General features: G+C 44.8%; 1 protein-coding gene across 1 annotated transcript in view; it reads left to right on the top strand.

Annotated features, from left to right (window-relative positions):
- The window catches only part of LOC135827567 (uncharacterized), a 28,980-nt gene extending 23,920 nt beyond the window's left edge, over positions 1 to 5,060 (top strand). The window contains exons 21-22 of the mRNA XM_065340036.1: positions 1,551 to 1,761; positions 4,463 to 5,060. Coding sequence (XP_065196108.1) covers positions 1,551 to 1,761; positions 4,463 to 4,829 — 578 coding nt within the window. The 3' untranslated portion in view covers positions 4,830 to 5,060. The remainder of the gene's footprint in view (positions 1 to 1,550; positions 1,762 to 4,462) is intronic.
- Positions 5,061 to 25,510: the final 20,450 nt, after the last annotated feature.

The raw sequence follows: 25,510 nt of genomic DNA on the forward strand, positions 1-25,510 counted from the left end.
CCTATCAACATTTACTGTGCATATCGTGTCACAGATTCTACTAACTAATGATTCTTTACTCTAGTTGGGCTCACACAATGAGAGAAACTTGCGAGAAATTCTCACTCTGTGTAGTAAAGGTTTCTTTTTTTTGTGAAATGCCGTCAAAACTTGTCTTCGGTGTAAAGGTGACGATAAATGACGAGTTTGGATGACTGCGACATATCAATGCCCCAAGAGCTCTCCTTGATGGCAAAGCTCTCCAGGTGAAGGAGCCATCTGGATGTGTTCACGTTCTCTTCACGCTGTAGGTCAAGGATCCAGCAAAAACATCATATCAGATAGGTCGCTCGAGATACTTTTAGATATGATAACACAGTAGCAAAAGCAACGGCAATCCTCAGACAACTGCTATCTCGTCATACATGTGCTTGTGGTAGACTATTAAAATGTGCTCTGTGCAGCCTGGGCTTAAACCCATAGGGACTGTATTCAATCTGAGCAGTGCTCAAGCTGGCTTTCATGTCGCGGAATGTCTCAGTGCTCCAAGTCAGTTTTGTGCTACTTGTAGATTGTAGATTGTGCGTGTCTGGCTGTTCAAAATCTAGTTCAATTGGTGGACTCGATCACATGTTACAAACGTTAGTGAGTACGCAATGAACACAGTCTCGTGTACAATCAAGTATTATAATCCTTATTTCAGGATTACCCAAAGGCTGACGCCTATTGGGGGGGGGGGGGATCTCCTGTTTGTGTATATACAATGAACATTGGAGTTGGGAAAAAGGTAAAAAAAGGCAAAATGAGTTCGGAAACAGAGAGATGCTGTACAAAAAAAACCAGTGAAAGAACAAGCAGTGTACATGTAAATCGATGGGATACCACATCAAAGGGATACCAGTACAGTCGAACTCGGCAGTGTGAGTTAAAAATGAGCTTTTTGGGCCTACGGGCACTACGTGAGATGGTAATCGCAAAGCGAGAGAGATAGTCTGGGTGGAAATTGATGTACTTGACTAAAACAACCAGCGAAATGAAGTTACGGCGAAATTGCAGGGATTCCAAGTGACACAATCTATTCAAATTAGATTTTGATTCAAAGTTGTCAAAGTCAATTTTCGCAGACCTCAGGAGTCGCCGGCAAACCTTAGCCTGGAGTACATCAAGGGAGCATGACTTGTTTTGCATGTGCAAATCCACCCTCTGGTACCCAGCATGGTCTTCGCACCACAATCCCCTCCCCCCCCCCCTTCCCCACCCGCCTTCCTTGTGGGATTTTTACTGTAAATGCAATTTCAAGGTGTCTCGCCATCACTTCTGCCTATAATAGTGCAACCATGCTAGTGTTAATAATGAAAAGGGTTTGATCCCCACACTGGAGCTCGCGGTATTCGGCCGACTTAAACTAGACACTTGACTGACTCACGACTGCCATTCAGAGCACATGAGAAGTCCATTGAACCTTCGACTTTCTTGCAAACCTGCAAGAATGCATCACTCCCTGCTCTATAGACAGTGTAGTATTTCATGCTAGTCTTATTGTCTCTCTTTGTGACTGGCTGCTGCCACAGCATCTCTCACCCGACTGACAGCTGGTCAAACCACAACCCATGCAGCAAACGGGATATCCACAGCAAAACCACCCAACGGTAAACAATTGGGCAATGCAAACTATGCCTGGGTTGGTGGCGTAGTCAGTGGTCTGCTAGTTATTGCCGGGATTGCAGCCGTTCTGATATTCCGCCGTCGTCGCAGCTCTCAACAAGGGTCGACTGCTTATAGGTCAGTGATGTCTTCATGTAGTTTACACTTGTCAAGTGGTGTGCTTCACTGTCTGAAGATTGCTCAGTACCCATGTAGGGCATAGCCTTGTACACAAGAGAGAGATTGGAAGCTTTGTCACAACTCTGAGTTTCAAGTATCACTACAGTTGCCTGTTGATCATTGTAATACGTGAAACTCAGAGTTGTCACAAAGCTTCTAATCTCTTTTTTTTGTAGCTTACACTACCATTTAGTTTGTCCATTTCCCTAATGCAAAGATTGGCCAAGTTTGCTTTGTGATGCCAATACGAGGAATCATTAAAATACCGATATCACTGAATATGCACGATAGTCACTACTACTAGTAAATACACTGCCATCACGTGTCCTCAGTTCCTGAAGTATATTTATCCTGGGGAGTGATGGGTGTAGATGGATAGGAGTACAGTTCACAAGCAGCAACCCATCCCCGACCCATGGCACGTAGTTAATTATGGTTCCAGGGACGAGAGCGAAGTTCCATGTGTGGAAAATAAACCCCATTTCGTTTTATAGACAAGGCTGAAGTTCATGGTTTAATCCCTCACTTGCGCACTACGGGTCTTGTCTTTTAATGTTGAAACCGTTTCCAAGAGTACTATGAGCCGTAGTCAGCTTTACAACAATGGAAAGTCACGTTTTTGGGCCGGATGACGAGATATGGTCCGTTTACAACAACAATAACAACAGCATCCACACCACCACCAACAACAACAACAACAACAACAACAACAACAACAACAACAATAACAACAACAGCAACCGCAAAGAAGATCCGGCTTAAAGCCATGTTGGGATGCCTTTGTGTCTCCTGGAAGCTTTCCAGGGAAAGCAGTCACCTTAGGTGGCATAGAAACAAGCTTACCTGAACGCACTTGCAAAGATTTCAAGGCGCCAAGGAAAAGCCGATGAATCGCGACCTGTTGAAACCTGTTTTATAGTCTGTTTAAAAAAGATTTACAATCAGGTTTGGGTCTTAACAAGTATGAAGATAAGGGAAATTTGGACAACAAAGTACATAGAATGGCTTGTTAGGACACGGCAAATTGTTCTGTGAAGGTTTCGGAACAATTGGACCAACCGTTAAGGAGTTAGCATTTCGGCCAGGTTTCCGGCCTTTTCCCATGGTTTACAATTTGCCCAGGAAGCCAGTATCGATTTTTTATCAAAACCCACGATTTATCCCTTCCTTTTTGGCCTTGTGGTTATGAATGCTGTCTGCTGACCATGAAGTTGTGAGTTCAAATCCCAACCTATCCTCAAATCAAACTTTTTTTTCATTGTTTTGGTGATCAAGCTGGTACAAGACAAAGAAGATGGCTGCACCAAACGACTTGTTGTTGGGGCTCGCGCTTCCTGCCGAACTGAATGACACTTGACTGGCTCACGCCATGTGAACACACCCACAACACTGCAATGGTGTGAGTGAATTATAATGGAAGTCATCGCGCTGTAGCTTTTTGAGATTTATTTTAGTATTTCAAGATCGCCAATTAATAATTATTTATTTGAATTTAGCAGGCAACGCCGTCTTCTATCAGCGTTTACAAGCGTCTGCTTTTCTCAAAATGTCGTCGAAGTCACACGGATAGCTTTGCCAAGTCATGGCTTTGGGAATGAGTCCGTGTCGATGTCGTTTTCGTCACACGGTGAGTAAATTGCATCACAGCTCGAAGAAACTATTTTGGTCACAAAACGGACCCATGCAGCTCGTCAACATGTACAACACTTTCGTTTCGGCATGTCCTCTCTGACCGTCCATTATCGATACGAGGAAGAACTCGTTCGTTGTAAACCAGACGTACATGACTGTGTCAACGTGAGTGAGTTGTCTTTTTTCCTGCTTTCGCGCGGAATATTTCTTCGAGTTCACAGTGAGTTTTTCCAGGCAGCGCTCGAGTGCTCATATGGTAAGACGCCGAACTCCGCGGGCGATCGCCAGGATTGTGAATCTTTTTGAAACGGACTGTAGTTGGTCAGCGTCTATTAAGAATGGCTTGGCTTGTCAGGTGACATGTGACATAGGTTCAGTTCCCACTCCCTGCATCATTAAGGTAACCGGCAAGATGATTGGACGTCACTCAGCACATAGAAAGACCACTGTGCTATGTTAAAATGAAAATGGGAATTGATTAAAGGAAAAAATTGGAGACGTATCCAATTTCGAAAGAAAAGTTGACAGCACCGACGCAATCCACACAGTCAAGTAAGCCAATTCCATAACCGAACGTTTTCGTTCCCTTCTCATCATGGGTAAATACAGGGAATATGCATCGGTGCTGTCACCTTTTCTTTCGGAAATGATTGAGTAAAAGAAACTTGACTGATCATACCCCCCCCCCACCCCCCCCCCCCCCCTATCATACCCCCCCCCTCAGTAAGGTATGAAGGAATCTGTAAAAACACGTTTAACCAAATTTTTAGGCAGCTCACACCCCGGGTTGATTTCAACCCTCCCTTAGTGTCGATCCTTGTGACAAATTTCGTCGAACTCTAGCATCATATTGTTTGGTTTGGGGCAGTTTTCATATCATTGAGGAATTACAAAGAAGATTATGTGAGTTCTTGCTTCCGTATGTTATGCGTGTTCTTCCTTCCGATATGTTTGAATGCTTGCTGTTGTGCGTGGATTTCGTGTCCATGTGTGTGTCTGTGTATTGCTTTGACTATGGGATTTACAGAAGCAAGCATGAGGCCTTGCAACAGTATCAGCAGTCGTCCCCTTGTTCAACTCGCGGTACAACCTTGAGCTGGGGGTTGCAAACGAGTGAAAATAGTGATTTTCCGGAGACACCCGCTGCCCCAACCCTATCCGCAATTCCGGCTTCTTCCAGCGAGACATCACAACACAGTAATACGTATGAAAAAAAGGTCACTTTGACACTTGAAACACTCAATGCGACACCCAGCAAGCGTACACCCAGCAAGCGTAAGCTTCTGTCGTCAGTCACAGTGGATGAAGAACTAACGAGTGCAAGTTGCACTGATTCCCTGGACAGCCGCCTTAGCGCTCTGGACAGCAAAAGCATGCAGTCTACTTGCATCTGATGAGTTTTTATAACGGAAGAAAGTGCGCCAAGTACCAGCACAACTTCACTAAGAAAAATCAGAGTATTGTCCTGATTTACTGTTCTCTTAAAGCCACTTCTTCAAGAACTCTCTTGCATTTCCTCGTTTCATAGTAATCATGTTATTGTCTAGGTTCTGTGCTTTGGTTTCGTGCTGTTCACACTAATATCATCCAGAACACGTTCATCTGATTACTGGCCTATACCCCCCCCCCCCCCCTGTATGGTAAAGCTGTTTTTGTGTATGATCCGAGCACTTGAGTTTTGCAACATGAATTCCACGCTCCCCTTCACACTCACTTTTATGTTCATCCAAACGGTTTGGCTGGGCAGCTGCATCACGTGACACTCAAGGTGGAATCAAAACGTCTTTCTTTCCCCCTTGTGAGCAAGTAGACCATAGGTCATATGGGATTCATCTACTGCTTGGCTTCTACTCTTGCCTGCTTTTCACGCTAGCAGCTTATAATTTCTCCTTGTGCACCCTGTAAGTAGGCCAAAGGCCTGTTTGGTATACTCAAGTTAAAAATTAAATACTACTACCGCCACTACTACCCAGTTCATTTTTAAAATCTCCCTGTCCTCTAGTCCTGTCACTAATATTCACGCTGCTCTCTATTCTCGAATGCGTTGATTCCCATTTACCATGTTGCATTGGATGATGAATATAATATACAGCCTTTTTTACTGAATGTATTGCACAGAGCGTAAACACATAGCAGAGGATAGAACTTCAGGGTTGGCAATAACTTCAATTTTCATCCCACAAGTTCATTATTCATTGCAATAAGTTAACTGACATGTTATATTATATATTTATATGTTGGACTCAGTAGAGCGTCCAGCCCCTATATGATGTCCAACCCCTATATAGAGTCCATTGGTCCAAAATCCACTGTACAGAGTCCAAACTTGGAATCAACTGTGAGCTCAAAGTTTAGATGGACATCACTCCCTGTATGGAATCCAGCCAATTGGTTTCACCCCTATATAGAGTCCATTGGTCCAAAATCCACTGTACGGAGTCCAAACTTTAAAATCAACTATAAAGAGTCTTTATGTGGACAACACTTCCTGTATATAGTCCAGCCAATTAGGCATCCCCTATCCAGAGTTCGAAATTAGACATAGGATCTGCTGTAAGCAGTGAATATTAACCAGAAAACGGCCTCTATCTTTAATCCTTTACATCATTCACTTCTCAAGATGAAAAAATAAGTATTGAGGCGCCACTGCGGCCACTTTATTACATGAAAAACCCTACAAACACCATCCTCAAATCAAGTCGGTCTCTTCGCAGACGCTGCAAATTACGATATCTCAAAAATGTAGTGTTGCCAAATTATTGTGCACGCACACACACACACCCATACAACGCCAAGAAAATACCTAGAAAAAAAACCAAGAATCGAAAGAGAATAATGGAGAGCCAAGGATTAATTATTTGTTTTCAAATTATTGTGCGTGCGCACACACACACACGCACACACACACACACACACACACACACACACACACACACACACACACACACACACACACACACACACACACACACACACACACACACACACACAAACTTATACAACGCGAAGAAAACACCAAGAAAAGAGTAGAGACACAATACACACGCAACTCCAACAGCCATGCAAACGTCCACCCATTTACATGTAAAGTCAAGAGGGATAACAAATAATTATACGAAACGAATGCATACGTGGGCGGATGCGCGCACATTTACATACATGTAGTAGACATGTATTAGTGTAAGAGAGTAACATAGTGCAGTAGTCAGCATAATACTAGCACATGCTGAGACTGCAATAGCAAGCTTCACCATTGCTCATGGCCATGCAAATGTTCAGCAGCACTCAGTTCTGCAAGCTTCTGAAGATCAGCACACCTGCAACAAATAGATAGCACAAGGATACGCTTATTACCGCAATGATGCATGGGACACACAACTACCAAGTTCTCTACGAATGTGATGCTCAATGAAAATCCATCCACTCAAAGACCTGTGAACAGACGACGGTGGGGACCATTATCTATTATGTAATATGAGGAATAAGATCGTTTGTGCACACTCAAGACGCACAGACACACCACCATACATGTAGTGTACACTTCACTGCAACTAAATTGAAATGAGATGATTTGAACAATCTGTACAGCGTTGCCGTCAGTCAGTCTTCCCCAAGATGGAAATGCAATGATTTGTTGTTACAAGGCAGTTTCATTGACACAATGTCATGTTTGTGACATCAAAACGGTTACTTCATGGAATACGAGTACCTGTATTAGCTTGAGAAGCTTTTTCTTGTCATCGCATACAAGAAATCCTCCTCCTCCTACTACTAGTACACTGGCACTGCGTTTGTGGTTCCCATTGTATTTGACATCATGCTATACTAGAGCCAAGTAGAGGAAGAGTGTCGTGGAGTTCACATAATTATCACAGGGATAAAAATACATTTCTCATGAAATAAAATAATAAATGTCTGTGGTGCCTCCTTTGCACCATGGCTGGTAGCTCGGCCTGTTTAGCTCGTAGCTGTACTGACGAGGCCTTTATGGCCAAACAACTTGCTGTCTACAGCATTGGGTATCACGCTCCTGGGCTTTCGCCTTGTTGAGCACTCTCAGTAGGCTGCTCTAGTGCTGCTGCATCACGCAATGCCCGCTACTTTTTGTAGTTTGAGCACTCTGGCGCTAGAGCGACGAGCTACCTTAACCCTTTGCATGCTGAGTACGAGGTGATTCGTAATTTTTTTAACATTGCGTCATTTCTTAACAAATCGGTAAAATATCTCATTGCCAGCGCCCGCAAAAAGTCACGTCAAATTTCTTTTTGCCATTGCCATTGTCAATGTTCTGTCAAGTTCGCCTCTAATATTGAGACTGATATTCCTTCAGGAAGTGACATTGCAAGAGCTTTCAGTCTGCATGTGCGAGATGTTTACGGTAAAATAGAGTATAAGAGAGTCATAGCCGCTGGTTTCAACCTCCAGTGACAATATATTTAGCTGAAAAGGAAGCATATGATATATACATACTGGAAACGACGCCTGAGAAGGAGGAATGTCGGTGTGTTGGCCCTGGTAATGGCCAAACATTTGCAATTACTGAATTTACTAACAGATGTTGATCACAATTGCATATAAAATCAGGGTGATACACCTACTGCTATGCAAGCTTGAATGGCTTGTATTTGGATCAACATGATCTTGATCCAGTCTTGCTGGACCATCCTGGATACGTAGGGTCTCTTTCTATTGAAAACTGACTTGAAATTGTGCTGCTAAGGCCTATTTTACCATGATGTTAAGAAATGAGCACAACAAATAATATGCGGGAAAATTGCCATTTTTCAACTGCCCCCTGCTTCCCAACACCAAGGATTATGTGCATGAACAACCCACCATTGCAATCTAAGGACATCAGTATTACATTTTTGGAGGAAGAAATGGAAAGATTCGCACCTCGAACCCTACGGAAGGCTTTTTAACTTTCGTGTTAAATAATGACGAATCACCTCGTACGAGTTAACTCGCACTTTATGCATGACCTCGTACGAGTTAACTCGCAAAAAAATCGCGCGATATAACGCAGTGCATAGACCAGTGTACAAACTTTCGTAACTTCGTCAAACATAAACGCATCGCCACAATCAATACACCGTTGGAAAGGACTTGACCTCATCTTTCCGGGGATATAGAGTTCTTCGCGATAGGATAAGAATTATTCGAGCGGCGACAAGATGAACACGGAAATCACGGCACAGAGTGAACGCAAATCTTTTTGTTCATGACTTCTTTTGTTGAGGAGCGTGCCAGGGGATTTCCCTTTGGCACGGCGCATGCGTGATGGACATCACATGAAGAGCTTGGATCTGCGCTTTGCAGCGCAGTTTGCATTGTGAAAATCTGTTTAATTATTATTTGGGCAAGAAGCCGAACAATAATGTGAAATTGAGTTGTTGTGCCGTTACGAGGCACGGTGGAGTAGTTTGGAGAGGACGTGGAAGTGGCCCAGATGTGTCTATGGAGCTGAGAGCTGCCAGGATGGATTCGCGTGGTCCTGATCTTTCCAACGAGCCCAGGACGATGAAAATCCATCAAGGTGGAGTGAAATGAGAAACAATTTCGTTCGGAGCTGTGCGTGCATACTCCACCAAGAGAGTCAGTGCGCTGGAAAGCCAGTGGATTGGAGAAAAGGGGCTCAGCATGCAAAGGGTTAATGTCTGTGGTGCCTCCTTTGCACCATGGCTGGTAGCTCGGCCTATTTAGCTCGTAGCTGTACTGATGAGGCCTTTATTTGCCGAAACAGCTTGCTGTCTACAGCATTGGGTAATAATTGATGATAGCTAGACGATCGTATACGATTGATGCAAAGTCCTTGCAGTCCTTGAGGACTATTACGAAGCGGTTGATTACTTTTAGGGCATTCATTCAAGCAATATCAAACAAACGCGATACGCTCCTTGAAATTGGAAAAAAATTCAAGCATATTATATTATTACGACAGAACAGCAGACCAATCGAAACGAGTAAAAGCTTCCTTACCTCAGTCATCGTCCTGCCATGTAGTTGGACAGCCTTTTGACACGGTGGTACAGGCAACTCTTGTCCAGTCAAACAGGGTATCCTTGTGGGGTCGAACGAAAGAGAGTGTCAGTGTATCTGACTCGTCAGGTTTGAACTGTGCTGAACTTTTCTCGTCACACAAGTTCTCCGCTTTCTGCTTTCATCCCACGCTCTGATGAAACTGTTCAAACGTCTTACTGGCAGCAATGGCCAGCCAAACAGGGGATCCTTGTGGCGTCGAACGAAAGAGAGTGTCGGTGTACCTGACTCGTCAGATTTGAATTGTGCTGAACTTTTCTCGTTCTGCAATTTCTGCTTTCATCCCGCGCACTGATGAAACGTCTTCCGAGAACCACAAGACGCTTTCCAGATTTGATTTTGAACGTCTCCTTATCCTCCTTGGTTACCTCGAGACAGATTACTGTCAGCAACTGCACAGCAGAACTGGCAGCCATGGCTGAAGTGAAGAAAGGAATGCGCTGCCACGAGGCAAGTAAAACTGAAAAGGTGTTTGTTCCCTTTTTGGCACAACACACAACAGTACAGGACGGCGTGACTGGATAAACTGGACTCCTGGACCGTGAATAGGGGACTTGTTGAAAAGTGTACTCCTTATAGGCGATTGCGCGGCAGGATGAAGCTGATCAAAACTGAGTGGACTCCTGGACTCTGTACAGTGGATTTTGGACCAATGGACTCTATATAGGGTGCTGGACATCATAATATAGTGCATGGACTCTATACTGAGTCCTACATATAATATTATTACAACATCTCAAGACTCGGTGGAAACACCGGCCAATGTTAAGAGAGTGGGTGATTGCCAACCACGGCGATAAATAAAAGTAAGGGGAGGGAAAAAGAAAGAGTAGCAAAATGAACAGCAACAACTCCGTAAAGAAAGATATTGTCAAATAAAGATTATTATATTATTATTATAAAAACAGTGAAAAACACAGAGACGCAAAGGACATGTGGATAATGAGCTATTTATGTCGTAGTAAATAAGGGGGGGGCACGGATCTTAAACAGGCGGAGTGAGGTCAGGTGCTTAACTTCTCTGGGTAGAGTGAGCCAAACAGAAAAGCAATAAGGAGAGGAGAGCGCAAAAGAGTGGATGAGTTACACTTAGGGAATAAGAGCGAGTTTCTAGTTCTTAGAGAAGAGAACAAATTAAAACACATGAGATGAGGTGGGCACAACTCAAGCTTAATAGAATGGACAAGAGAAGCCAGGTGTGCACTGCGTCCATGTGATAATGGGGTTCTGTGAGCGATTTTATAAAGGCGGATGATGAGAGCATGTGCGGGGTTGACGGAGAATTTTAAGGATTTTCTTGTGGTGTATTTCAAGCTTTGCAGCAGCGGAAGAGGATAATCCAACCCAAGACGTATCGGCATAATCAAATATTGGGCGAAGGTAGGCTAAATAAAAAAGAAGCTTGCAAGAAAGTGGGAGGTAGGAGCAGTGGGGGGAGAGAATTCCTAAGGATTTACTTGATTTTTTACAGTAGTCTCTGATATATTCGATGTAGGGTACCCAATAGAGTGCAGAGTCAATCACAATGCCAAGGTGTTTGTGAGAAGATACTATGTCAATTGGATTTGGAAAGTTGGCATGAATGAGGGTTGTGAACTCCGGCTGGGGCGGGAAGAGCATGATCTTTGTTTTTGATAGATTTGGGGACAACCTCCAGGACGACATCCAGGAAAGAACTTCCTGAATGCCAGCCTGCAAGTTGTTTTTCAGGCCAGTGAGGGAAGCTAATGAAGTGAGAAGGGTCGTGTCGTCAGCAAACAGAGACGTTCCAGGGAAGACTGCAGGTAAGTCTTTTACGTAAATTATAAATAGTAGGGGACTAAGAATTGATTCTTGAGGAACGCCTGACAATACTGGCTGTGCAGCCGAGGATGTGCCAAGCACAGTTACGTACTGATAACGCCCAGAGAGATAAGATTTCAGCTAGGAGAGTGGTTGTTTGCGTACCCTGAATGCATGCTCGGGCTTTGCCAAAAGTCCTCGATGCCAGACGGTATCAGAAGCCTTGGCCAAGTCAAAGAAGCAAATGCCAGCAAGCGCTCTGTTCTCTCTATGCTGGCACACCTGCTGCACGATGCGGGTCAGTTGAAGGGAGGTGGAGTCGCCTTTACGAAACCCAGATTGTGCGGGACTCAGAAGCGGCGAAACATGTCTGTATAAGTGGTCATAAAAGATGCGTTCACATACTTTGGACACGCAGGTAAGAAGAGAGATAGGGCGGTAGTTTACAGGTTCGTGGCGGGAACCTTTCTTGAATACAGGTATGACTTTCGCTGTTTTCCATGCGGAAGGGAATATGCCCGTGGTAAATGACATGTTGAAAATATGGCACAAAGGGAATGCTATGGATGGTGCCAGGGCCTTGAGGACCCAGTTGGGGATGCCGTCGGGACCAGATGCCTTGCACGTCGGAAGCTTCTTCAGATGACGCCGGACAGTGGCAGTTGTGGTGATGACGGACGTGAAACAAGCTGAGGGCTCCGAGGGGGTGAGAATAGGGGGAATAGAGAGCAAAGGGTCATCTGGCCGAGGCACAGAGGCAAACTGGGCGTTTAATGCTGTAGCTTTGGCCAAAGGGTCAGCCGCCTGCTGAGTCCCTGTGGTGAGTGACGGAATTTCCCGTGATACGTTTCGAATTCTCGCTTGTCTCACAAACTGGTGAAGCGATGGACGGTGTCTACCCTGCAAAGTAGTTTGCACTGAGCAGATATAACCTCTGTACTTTGTCCGCGTCAAGGTTTTCACTATATTTCGCTGCTGTTGGTAAGCATTCAAACATGTCGAACATGCGGAAGAAAGAACTCACATATCTTCTTTGTGATTCCTCAATGATATGAAAACTGTTGCCCCAAACCAAAAAATAGGATGCTGGAGTTCGACGAAATTTGTCACTAGGGTCGACACTAGGGGAGGGTTGAAATCAACCCGGGGCGTGAGACTGCCTAAAAATTTGGTTAAACGTGTTTTTTACAGATCCCTTCATACCTTACTGAGGGGGGGGTATGATAGGGGGGGGGGTGGGGGGGGTGGGTATGATAAGTCAAATTTCTTTTAATTGAATCAAGTGCCATTGTCATAAGTTAACGTAGCACAGTGGTCTTTCTTTGTGCTGATTGACGTTCAATCATCTTGTCGGCTACCTTAGTGATACAGGGAGTGGGAACTGAACCTATATCACATGCCACGTGACAAGCCAAGCCAGTCTAAATAGACGATGGCCAACTAAAACAGGTTTCAACAGGTCGCGACTGATCTGCTTTTCCTTGAAATCTTTGAAAGTGCGTACAGCTAAGTTTGTTTCTATGCCGCCTTAGGCGACTGCTTTCCCTTTAAAGCTGCGACGAGACACCAAGGCATCACCTCATGGCCTTTACGTTGGATTGGCATTAATCCAGAGATCTGTAACGGTAATGGCTTTTTTGCGCTTGTTGTCGTCGTTGTCGCCGCCGCCGCCGCCGCCGCCGTCGTCGTCGTCGTCGTCGTCGTTGTTGTTTGAATTCTTTTATTCTTTTATTCTCACGATGGCCTGTGGCCAATAGGCCTGCGAGGCCGTCGACAAATATGACGGTATTGGCCTAAAAATTGGGCCGGCGACATCGACCTCCACTGTGGCTCTGGGGGCTCAGGCTTTGAGCTGCCCGGTGATGGGGAGTCATCCATGCTACACAGGCATTACTAGTCAGAATAGCAGTGCATATATGCTTCTAGGGTGGGGGACGTAGTCACGACACTCATAGCTTCAAAACTTGCTTCTTACTCCTGGCGAGCTTTTGAAAAACGTTGTTGTTGTTGTTTTTTTGTTGGAAATGGACCATATCTCGCCATCCGGTCCAAAAACGTGACTTTCTATTGTTGTAAAGCTGATTACGGCTCATAGTACTCTTGGAAACGGTTTCAACATTAAAAGACAAGACCTGTAGTGCGCAAGTGAGGGATTAAACCATGAACTTCAGCCTTGTCTATAAAACGAAATAGGGTTTATTTTCCACACATGGAACTTCGCTCTCGTCCCTGGAACCATAATTGACTCTGTGTCACGGTAGGGGCGATGGGTTGCTGGTTCTGAACTGCACTCTTGTCCATCTACATCCCATCACTCCCCAGTATAAACATATTTCAGGAACTGAGGACACGTAATGCCAGTGTATTGAGTAGTGACAATAACGCGCATTCAACAATATCAGTATTATAAGCTTCCTCGTATTGAAACTTGGATGTTGAGCCATAAATAAATACGAGGAAAGGAAAAGGACATATGGATACGAGTTAACGTGGCTGGGGCGGTACAACTTTTAAGAGGTCATTTTGATCACATTTTGACTGCATTTTTGAGTTTATCGGCAATGTGGAGATGAAATTTGAAAAAGTTTTCTGGTGAATCTCTGAAGAAGAGCCTTCTCTAGCCTCCTATAGTTTTATGTTTACTTTTGGACAAAATTTGAAAACGTTTTATGAAAGGTCCGTGAAAAAATAACACGAACCTTTCATGAAACGTTTTCAAATGTTGTCCAAAAGTAAAAATAAAACTATAGGAAGCTAGAGAAGGCTATTCTCCAGAGATTCACCAGAAAACATTTTCAATTTTCATCTCTGCCTTGCCGATAAACTCAAAAATGCAATCAAAAATTTCCCAAAAAAGTTGTACCGCCCGAGCCACCTTAAGAGTAACTCTCCACCACTGTAACTGTAACTATTAACTGGATACTATAGTTTTGTGCCGCTAGTTATTGCACTTTCTGACTGTATATAGTATCCAGTTACAGTGATGGAGAGTTACTCTTAACTCGTATCCATATGTCCTTTTCCTTTCCTCGTATTGTCATCACTAAACCAACTTGGCTAGTCTTCGCATACGCCAAGTGGACAAACATCATGGTAGTGTAAGCTAGATGAAAGCATTACTGACCTAAGAGCATCCACCCCTGGTTGAGAGCTGCGATGACGGCGGAATATCAGAACGGCTGCAATCCCAGCGATAACTAGCAGACCGCTGAATAGCCCACCAAGCCAGGCATAGGTTGCCTTCTGTGCGGAGCCCGCACTGTCCAAGTGTGCGCCGTTTTGTGGCTGGGCCGTGGATATCCCGTTTGCCGCATGGGTTGTGGTTTGGCCAGCTGTCGGTCGGGTGAAAGGTGCTGTGGCAGCCAGTCACAAAGACAGACAATAACACTAGCATGCTATATTACACTGTCTATCGAGCAGGGAGTGATGCATTCTTGCAGGTTTGCACGAAAGTCGAAGGTTCAATGGACTTCTCATGTACTCTAGATGGTGGTCGTGAGTCAGTCAAAGGTCAAGTCAAGTCGCCCGATTACCGCGAGCTCCAGATTGGAGAGCAAACCCTTTTTTTCAAATAACCCTAGCATGATTGCACTATGAATGCACACTTTAATACTACAATAAAAGCACATGTATGATGATAGAAGTTGTCTGAGGATTGCCTTAGCTTTTACTATGTGCATGAACCACAGCCACACAACAATGACCACGCCAGTTGTATCTGTTCTCTGTTCTCTGTTCCTCATGTCATCTTAATGGTTGCAGTTTGAAAATTAGGTTTTCCTAGTAATCGATGTCGTTCTAACGAGGGAAGACCTTTAAAGGTCTGCTGGAGTACAAGCAAAGTCATAATCGTGTGCACTCACGTCGGCACAATGGCACAGATGTGAGAGCGCCATTAGCAGTACAGGCTGGTGTTGCACCACCCACCAGTATTAACCCAGAGTTGCAGGTGTATTTGACTTTCTGACCAAAGTGAGCAGCACTTGTGTTTGCAACTCCATTCAAAATTATAGGCGCTGTACAAATAACAGCTGAAAGCAGCAGACAGGGAGAGAAACAATCATTCAAATCTGCTAGGCTGAAATCTTCCTAGGCATATCTTAAGTAAGTCATTACTGTGTTATCATATCTCAGAGTATCTCGAGTGACGGATCTTTGCTGGCCGTAACTTCACGCAAGCAGTAGACCGACAGCCAACACACGATAACTACGCATTCTCTCCCTTGCTTGCTTCAATTGACCGTCGAGAAAACCAAGGGTCAAGACAGACAAAAATGGTAGTCACATCAGATAATAAAGTGTTTTTGTGTAATCCTTTGCCTACAGCGTGAAGAGCACGTGAACACATCCAGATGGCTCCTCCAGCTGGAGAGCTTTGCCATCAAGAGAGCTCTTGAGGCATTGAGATGTCGCAGTCATCCAAACTCGTCATCTATCTTCACCTTTACACCGAAGACAACATTTGATAGCATTTCCCAAGAATTTTGTTATCTGTCCGCACTTCTCTGGATATTTGTGCACGTGTATATGTGTCAGTTGACAAGCAACATTTACCATACAGCGTGAGAATTTCTCGCAAGTTCCTTCCGTTATGTGAGCCTAACAATAACATACTTAGTCAGTATTAGTTGCCACACGTTATGTACATTCCCTTCATTATATTGGTGATTTTCATTATGTGGCATGCAGTGCAGACAGTAGATTAATAATAAAAAAACGAGAGAGCTTGGAAGCTCAGGGCCCTACGCTATGCTTTTTTCCCTTGATGACCTAGGGAAAAAAAGCATAGAAAATTTTCCATTTATCCAATTTTCTTTTTAAAGACATAACCAGGGGTTGGAACCCGCACTATCGCCATGCATGCACCCCCGATACACTTCGCATACATACTAATTTTTCCAAGTTCCTTCACGTTATAATCTTGCATTTGAAAGCCCTATTTGAATATTGTGGCCAGCTGTTTGTGGCCAGCTGCCTTTGATGGTACGGTACAGTACAGGACAGGTAATAGACATCCTTAGCAAAAGTACGATAACGCTAACTTTTACGGTACTCACTCCCAGCCGTGACAAAAGACGTTATCGGATAACGGAAAAACGTTACAGAGCTCAAAATAACGGGCCGACGTTCGTTATGGAAATTCTGCAAAAAATGCAAAAAACTCGCATTGTTTTGTAACTGGCGGGAGATAAAAAGCACGTGCAGATCGAGATGAGAGTCGAGATTGCTTCCTCTTGTGACATTTAGCTTTTTTGGCGAGTTTTGCCTTTCAGTTGACAATGTCTGCGTCCTCTGCTTCGTGCCTTTCTCCCTCTATCCCATCTGGGAAACAAAGGACCAGTTCCACGGCACTCCTGAGGAAGAAATTCATCAGCCTCTCCCGGGCCAGACGTGCTGGAGCTGGAGAACCCTTACAGTCTTCGGTGCTGCGTTTAGGAAAGGTTTTCCAAGGACCTGGGAACAGCGAAAACTCATTTTCGCTGTGCTTTTGCTATTCCAGAGTAAAAGACCTCGCCAAGGTATTCTTTCGGAACGACGGCAAACTAATCCCTGGTTCAAAATTTTGAATTTCCCGCACCTGTTTCCACGAAAATTCATATCGCCATGGTTGTCACGACTACTTCGTCTCAACTATAACGTACTTTGTGCTAAGGGAAAAGTTAGCTTGAACGATCCGAAGTACGGAAAGGTTTGCGTTTACGTTAGCGTATTTTTAGCTAAGGATATCTAATGTCGACGTCTACCACCTTGATGACCTAGGCAAAAAAGCATTGGGATGTTATAAGATTTTCAATTCTCCTATTTTTTAAGACATAACGTGGGATTCGAACCCGCACAATCGCCCTCACCCGATACACTTCGCACTCATACTCATTCTTCCAAGTTGCTTCCCGTTATGATCTTGTATTTGAAAGCCCTATTTGAATATTATGGCCAGCTGTTTGTGGCCAGCTGTCTTTGATAGTACGGTACGGTACGGGACAGATATGAGATAGCGCCAGATGGAGGTCCATCCGCTACAAACAAACAAATAAATAAACACCAAATTAAAGCTGTGTGGACCCTGGCTAGCGCCAGACGTTACTGAAGTAACGTCTTCTGCATAGCTAGTATGGAACAGCTTGCCAAGCGAAATTGTAAGGGCTCCACTCAGCTTGAAGCGGCTCCACACGTTCAAATAAGATGTCCATAAGGGCGCGCTCACACCGCGACCACGAGCACGCGTCCATGCGTCAGCAAAACGCAGAAATGTGGGAGTCGTGCTACACTAGGACTCGTACACGCGTAGACGTGAAGTTGTCACACAAACTTTACGAATTGCAGTTCGCATCCAAAATAGTTCGTGCGTTTCCTAATAAAGTTGTGGCCCGTTTTGGATGTATTTTTTTCGCATGTTGCATGTCGGAGGAAGGGCCTCGTGGTTCGTATTCTTGAAGTCGACGAAAATAATTCATACAATCAGGTAGGTTTGGACTCTTGAGGGACTGCCGCTGACATCCAAGCGCTTTCGCTTTCCTGACCTCGTGGTCAGAGCAAGTGCCAGTGCAGTGGAAATTCCGGTAGTGGTTTCTTTCGTCTGTTTCCGAGATGAGAACTGTATTTTCCGATGATAATTATTTAACTGAAATGTCTTGAGGTATGGCATTCTATCGCAGAAAAGTAGAGAAAGATGATTTCCGAAACCGAAAAGCCAGACCTAGCTGCCATCGTATTGAACGAGTACACTGTAGAAATTGGTCACAGACCCGATCACAACGAAGCAACTACAAAAAGAAAAACAAAATCGACATCGTCCAAAAAGGGCAAAGAATGCATATATGGTGGTGCGTGCGTGCAGAACCACAACTACACAATTTTAAAAATGCGCAAATGTCCATGTGACATCGACAACCGCCGATTTTCATGAATCAACACACCGGAATTTGAGAAATTGAACATACTTCAGGCCAGGTTGTACACAAATACGCTTCACGTCTACGATCATGTTGCCGCCAAGTCGTGGCACCCCCCCTCCGGAGGTCGCGGTCATGATTTGAAACGTGGCCGCGACGTTTTGGTCAAGTTCATGCCGTTGCCATGCAACTTGGCCGCATGGCCGCATGGACGCTGGTTTTGGTCGCAGTGTGAGCGCGCCCTAAGTACCTCACGCACCAACACTGGCTGATGGCTACCGACTTCTACGGATGAACTGTTGACTGTGGCACGCGTTCACGGGTCATGTTCCTTGGTTCGGCTATGCTGATGATATTGGGCTTCATTTACATTTTATTATTTAATTTTTTATTATTAAAGAGTCGGCGTGGAGAAAGCAATTTTATTAGTGCAATTAGGAGTATAATAGATGCAGACATGGCCAGACAACAACGAGTTCATGGAATTTTTAATCTATTATGTAATGCTGTAGCACTTCCTTTTTCGTTCACACTTTTAATTATGCTGTTATAAAATGTTCTATTTTTGTACACAGTACCCTCAGTTCCGATACTATTCACTGATGAGCGGAACACGAAAATCGATTTTGAATAACATAAAAATCCTTAAAAATTCCATGAACTCGTTGTTGTCTGGCCATGTCTGCATCTATTTTATTATTAATTTATTATTTAGTTTGTTTTGTCTGTTATGATTTCTTGGTTTTCCACCCGATTTAGTTATAATTTAATATTATTATTTGGTGCAGCTTTAGCGCTAGAAAGTTAGAGGCCACATGGCACGTACTGCTCTTTTCTCTCCGAAACTCAACACTTGCAAGCCACATATGAAAGAAAGAAAAAAATCATCAGTCACACCACCGGGACTCGAACCAGGGACCTTGCTATTCGCGAGCAATGCGCTAACTGGTTTAATATTTTCCTTTTTCTTAATTTCGTATTTAGCGCTTCTGGGCATTATTATTTTCTTCTCATTATTTCGCACCAAGTTATTATTTTGTGGTATTCTCTAGCTTCTGTTTGTTTGCAGTTGTTCTTGTGTAATCCCCCCCCCCCCCACACACACACACCCATTTTTCGACGCCTAGTTGCAACGCTGACGCCGAGACCTCTGGTCGGTTGAGTTGCTCCCAGCACATCAGCACGTCGTCCCTACATCCCCTATGTTTTGTCCTTTTCCTGTTTCTTTTTGTTCTCCATCTGTTTTCCAGGAGGGCTGTGTCAATAGTTTAAAAAAAAAGCTACGGGAATTAAAGCTGTGTGGACCCTGGCTAGCGCCAGACGTTACTGAAGTAACGTCTTCTGCATAGTTTGTGGCCACAATATTTTATGGTACGGTACGGTAAGGGACAGATACGGGATAGCGCCAGGTGTGACACAAGCAAACAAACAAACAAATACCAAATTAACGCTGTGTGGCCCCTGGCTAGCGCCAGACGTTACTGAAGTAACGTCTTCTGCATAGCCACGGGAATAAATATGTTGACAGGCTTGCACAATTTGTTATCACTTTCATCTAACCAGAATACATTGATACCCGTTTTGCTCACCTGGACAACTGGGTGATAGTATAGTGCCGTCAGCTGTACATGTTGAAGTGTTCATTCCATTCAGTTTGTGGCCAGTGTTGCAGGTGTAGGTTACCGATTCTTGATATCTGATCATCCCTGTTTGGCTAGATGTCCCGTTGCTGATAGTTGGTACCTGGCAGGTCTCAGCTAGAAACCAGTACATGAAAGTTACACAAATAGCTCGTAAAACGAGCGTTAGAAAGCAAAATGACTGTATTGTTAACTTTTTTTAATCACTGCTTTCTGTTCATGACAACTCTATTCGAATCTCTTGGTTGAAATTAGCTATTGCAAGCTAACCACAATCTGGCAGGTTGGCACTCTTTACACATGCAATTGTTTTCATTTTTTTTGTGTTGTTTTCCAATCGTTCACCATGTCACCATGAATAGTATTCTGTTTGCCCGTAAAAATTGTTTGATCGACAATTTGGCAGGTAGGACACATGAATACATTTCTGAGTTCCCGTGACCTTGCAACCATGGCAACCATGGCAACCCTTACGGTCCCGCCAGACCTTCTCGTGTACGTGAATGTATTCTAGTAAAATAGCGAGACTTGGTGCTTGTGCTCATCAGGGGGAAGGGTGTCCTTGTTCGTTGATGATGGCAACCCCATGTTGGTTTGGATGGCAACATAACATTTTTTTAGCCATGTTAGTGCTCCTTCTGTTTAATATATGGTTCGCGTCAACAGTGAGAATGTTTCTTTTTAATATTCTTCGGCACAACGTCTATATCTCTTTTCTCCTTGGGGGGGGGGGGGGGAGGGGCGAGGGGGGGGGGGGGGGTAGTTGGAAATTGCCCTGTCATTGAAGCGTCAAGATATCCAGTTCACTTCCCTGTTGAGTTTCCTTTGCCAAGGGTGTTTGGAGAGCTCCACCATGTTGACCTTTGCCAAGCATCACAAACTGTCCGCAAACCATACATTGCCTCACAAGAAATGGCTTTCTAGCTAAGATACAACAACAATGAAATGAAATTCCGCAACGACAAAGCCACACCCCGCGATGTCTCCATTTCCGGCCGCCGCATGTTTTACCTGACAATTGTCCAGAGTACCTTGGACTATGCCAGCACATGTTATATTCACTGCTTGTCTGCTAAACTCAGAGACAAACTTGAGTCAACCAGCTAGAGGTGCCTAAGGCGAGTGGTTGGCCATGATCACTATACTTCTATCGATTTCATTCTCAAAACGAAGTAGTGGTTGCGACTTCGGCGATAATTTGTAAGAAAGGGTTTGCTCCCCACACCGGAGCTCGCGCTATTCCGCCGACTTTACTTGACACTTGACTGACTCACGACTGCCATCCAGAGCACACGAGAAGTCCATCGAACCTTCGACTCCCTGCTCAATACACAGTGTTTCGGGGAATTCACCCCTCATCAGTTGAGCTTGAGTAGGCTGAGGAAGATTGTGCCTGAAGAGCACCACTTATATAGTGCTCTCCAGGCACAAACATCACCAGGGATACAAACTTACAGAGACGCTCCGTTTCCAGCGCGACAAACACCTCGTGAACACCAGATAGCAGCGTGAGTCAGTGTCGCTCCTGGACGGGCTGGCGACTAGTTGGTTTGGAGGTGACAGCGTTGCGAATGACCGAGGGTCCTCGACGTCTGTCTCACCGTCCAGGAGCGACACTGACTCACGCTGCTATCTGGTGTTCACGAGGTGTTTGTCGCGCTGGAAACGGAGCGTCTCTGTAAGTTTGTATCCCTGGTGATGTTTGTGCCTGGAGAGCACTATATAAGTGGTGCTCTTCAGGCACAATCTTCCTCAGCCTACTCAAGCTCAACTGATGAGGGGTGAATTCCCCGAAACACTGTGTATTGAGCAGGGAGTGGTGCTTTCTTGCAGGTTTGCCGAGTCGAAGGTTCGATGGACTTCTCGTGTGCTCTGGATGGCAGTCGTGAGTCAGTCAAGTGTCAAGTAAAGTCGGCGGAATAGCGCGAGCTCCGGTGTGGGGAGCAAACCCTTTCTTGATTTCATTCTCACAAAATATAACCTGTATACTTTCTCTCGCCGTGTAAACTTGAAGCTGTTTCTGTTTGTTTTAAGGTGTCTATCTCGTTGCACCAGTCCTCTTTTAAGCACGATATTTACCCCCCGCTCGGCATCATGCCACACAAATGTTGCTACCCGCGGTCAAGCTTCAGCCGGTCTGAACCTGCCCAGAGCTACGTGTCGTTACGGCCTGAATGCTATTTCATTTTTGGAAGCAGACAGATGGAACATGCTTCCACCTGGAAGTCGTCAAGCTAAGCCCCTTTCTGCATTTGTCACAAGCACCAAGTCATTCCTAGGGTTCCCAGTAAAAAGGCAACGCCTGTTGGGAGTTCCCTAGTAAAATAATAAATTCTACTCCTACTACTACTGCTACACAAGCATGGATGTGTCCATGCCTCGGTCGAAAAAAATAACCAAGAACCAAGAAAGCATTTTTTCTGGCCTTCTAATCGATTTCAAAGAAGCCAAGAACAGTTGCCGAAAGCACATAACTAGAACGGTTTGACATGAGTAGCATCCCTGCCTCAGCAACGCAACTTCACACAGAGGTATATTTTCTCTTCATAGCGAGAAAAGACACTTTTCGAACTCGAGAGCTATGAAATGTATGAATGAAGCAGACATCACATCCCCTTTTTCATGAACTTGTGACTCCAGTTCCGTAGGTCCCACTGAGGACGAAATTGATTATGGACATAAGACCACCCAACCCTTTACGTGATGTCACTCTATGTGACGCGACTCGCGATGTGGGACATCTGCCACAAGAAAATGTATGTTGCGAGCTGCAACTAGTTGTCTCAAGGTACCTGTCGCATTAGTTGGAGTAATTTCAACTTTAACGACGTACTTAAATGAAGTACAGATCCAACTCTAGGTGCAGAAGCAAGTAGCAGTGCTTAGGAATGGCGCTACAAGCAACAAAATATCGACCTGTGGGTCATGGTCGTAGCTCATTGCAGGTGTCGCAAGTTGCATGTTAAATTTAAAAAAACTAGTGCTGTCAACACCAGAAAGAATATTCGAAAGTAGGTAGCATTATTCGATATTCTAAAAATTTTGGTTGTGTTATTTAGCTCCAACCTTGATCTCCTGAACAGCATTGAGGATGACAGTATAGAAAATATGGTCTGAGAACTGTGAAGCTTGTTCTTGAGTAAAGTCTCCTCTGTCAGCAGCGGGGAGGTGATCTGTATGCAACATGAATGTTGAGTCTGATGGAGTGAAGTGATCGACGCTCATCACAAGAATAATAGAATATTCGTTCGTTCGTCAAAGCAAGATTCGAGAGATGATGCGTTCGAAGATTCAAACTGCGCTACAAAGCTGAGATGCAAGCGCTTTATTTGATGTCCAACACGCATGCGCTGTAGCAAAGGGAAATCCCCTAAAAAAGCGAGTCGAGAGCAAAAGGTTTGAACAGATGGCCAGAAAGCGTATTTTTGACGTTTTGCAATTCTAGTCGTCACCGCTGACTCAAATCTAGCCCTGTCGCAAAGAACCTTATATCACTGGAAAGCTGAGCTCAATACCTTTCTAACGGTATATCGTGTGTGAAAATCGGCCGCATGCGCTGTAGCAAAGGGAAATCCCCTAAAAAAGCGAGTCGAGAGCAAAAGGTTTGAACAGATGGCCAGAAAGCGTATTTTTGACGTTTTGCAATTCTAGTCGTCACCGCTCACTCAAATCTAGCCCTGTCGCAAAGAACCTTGTATCACTGGAAAGCTGAGCTCAATACCTTTCTGACGGTATATCGTGTGTGAAAATCGGCCGCCGTTGACGACAGTAACGAGAGTTTGTACAGTGATGTATGCACTTCGTACTATTATGTGGGCATTATGTGGGCATTATGTGGGCAGTGGAGCGAGATATCTCGTTACCATCCGAGTTTTGAAATGACTGTTTAAGTATACTCTATTTAGAAATGTGAAAAAGAAGAAGGACAAATATGTTACGAGTTATGACTAACTGTCCACCGAAGTAACCAGATCTTATACAGTCAGCGAGTGTGAGTGCTTTGTTGCCGTGGTGTGTAGCTCGTGCTCTTCTTCGTTTCGCTTTCCTTCCCCTCTTGCACCTTTCTGAACCTGAGACTTCCAACGGTGGGAAGGTTGTTGGGTTGCGTCTTGGAGAAGTGTTGGAGCTAGGTGTCAGGTCGCCGCATGTCTCAGTACTCCTTGTCAGTTTTGTACCACTATGTTGCACTCGCTGACTGTACAATATCTGGTTACGTTGGTGGACAGTTAACATTTTGTCCTTCTCCTTTTTGACCATAATTTAATTGGCCCACCATCCGAGTTATATTTAGAAGGGGCTGAGCTTACCTTCACATTTGGGTAGTGACGTAAGATGTCCTCCGACTAAGCAACTTTGTGTCGCATCACCAACCATATTATACCCCACTTTGCAGGAAAAGGTCACATTCTCCTGGAACTTTATCACTGATCTGTCAGCAATGCCATTAGCAACGTCAGGTACAGTGCAGTCTGGATCTGTGGACAGAGTGAAGAAAACGAGAGTTAGTGCACAGTTCAGGTATGAATATGGAAGTGAATTTAGTCGGTCAATAATTTCGTTCAACTCCAAAAAAGGGAGTTTGTCTGGTTGAAAATTTAGTCCATGGACGATAAGAGGTTATTTAGAGTGTATTATTTAAAGTGTATTAGCTGGCTTGCACCAGTAAGCTCCAGCAATAGAACAAGCCACGTTGGAGCACAGTCGCGCCATCACGGATCAGGAGCGTGGTGCTGGAGAAGGAGGGGTACGAGAAGAAGAAACGCTGTCGTGCTAGGCCACACTATGATCCCCGACCAGTGTACATGCGGCTGCCGCACCCGGCAGAGCAGCGTCGCCTTCTCCATGAACTCACTACGGAGCACAAGCTGCAAGCTGCGGCTGACACCACTGTCCATGTCGCCAAGTACGGGTCTAGCTGCCTGCTAAACCTGTTCCAGCCCACAAGCTCGGAAGAGTCTTCGTCATCCAGTGCTTGTAACAGTGACTGCTCTAGTAACGAGGCTGATGATGAGTTGCCAGGTCCTGCACCCAAGGTGACGGAGTCAGTGGCAAGCACAGAAGACTACTTCCAGCAGTGTGTGGTCGTCACCAGTGAGAAAGCGGCTCAAATTGAACTGGCAACACGGGAGAAAGCATAGAGTCTCCAGTGGTTTGCAGAGCGGCGGAAGAGAGTTACAAGTATGTATGTATGAATTATAGGAATACCTCCTTTTCATAATTATGTATTAACCGTGAGCGTTGTGGCTTGGCGTGCCATACTAGCTACATGGACAGTCGTGTTGTTCCTGGTATCAGATGGCACACAGTTGTATAACCATTGCAGTTACCACGTATCGTTTCAACTTTGTAGTCATTATCTTCTATAACGAATGGTGATACCCTGCTGACTGCATTTCCCTCTGGACTTAGGTACGTTGGTAAAGGCTGTGGCACGTCGGCGGAAGCCAGATTTCTCTCCTCTTGTGCTCCGTAAACTGCAAACAGTCCCCTTCCGTGGCACAAAGGCGACACGCTATGGCAGAGACCATGAAAGTGATGGCTTGGAGGCTTTTAGACGATCCATGGAAGTAGATGGTAAGCAAGTGGTGGTGAGAGATAGCGGGCTGGCAATTTCTGTAGACGAGCCATGGTTCGCTGCTACTCCTGATGGAGTGGCCACTGTCGATGGTTCGTCGTGTGTTGTCGAGGTGAAGTTCCCCTATAGTGCCAGAGAGCTCACCA

Source organism: Sycon ciliatum, chromosome 11 (assembly GCF_964019385.1).
Source record: "Sycon ciliatum chromosome 11, ocSycCili1.1, whole genome shotgun sequence".
Classification (NCBI taxonomy): Eukaryota; Metazoa; Porifera; class Calcarea; order Leucosolenida; family Sycettidae; genus Sycon; species Sycon ciliatum.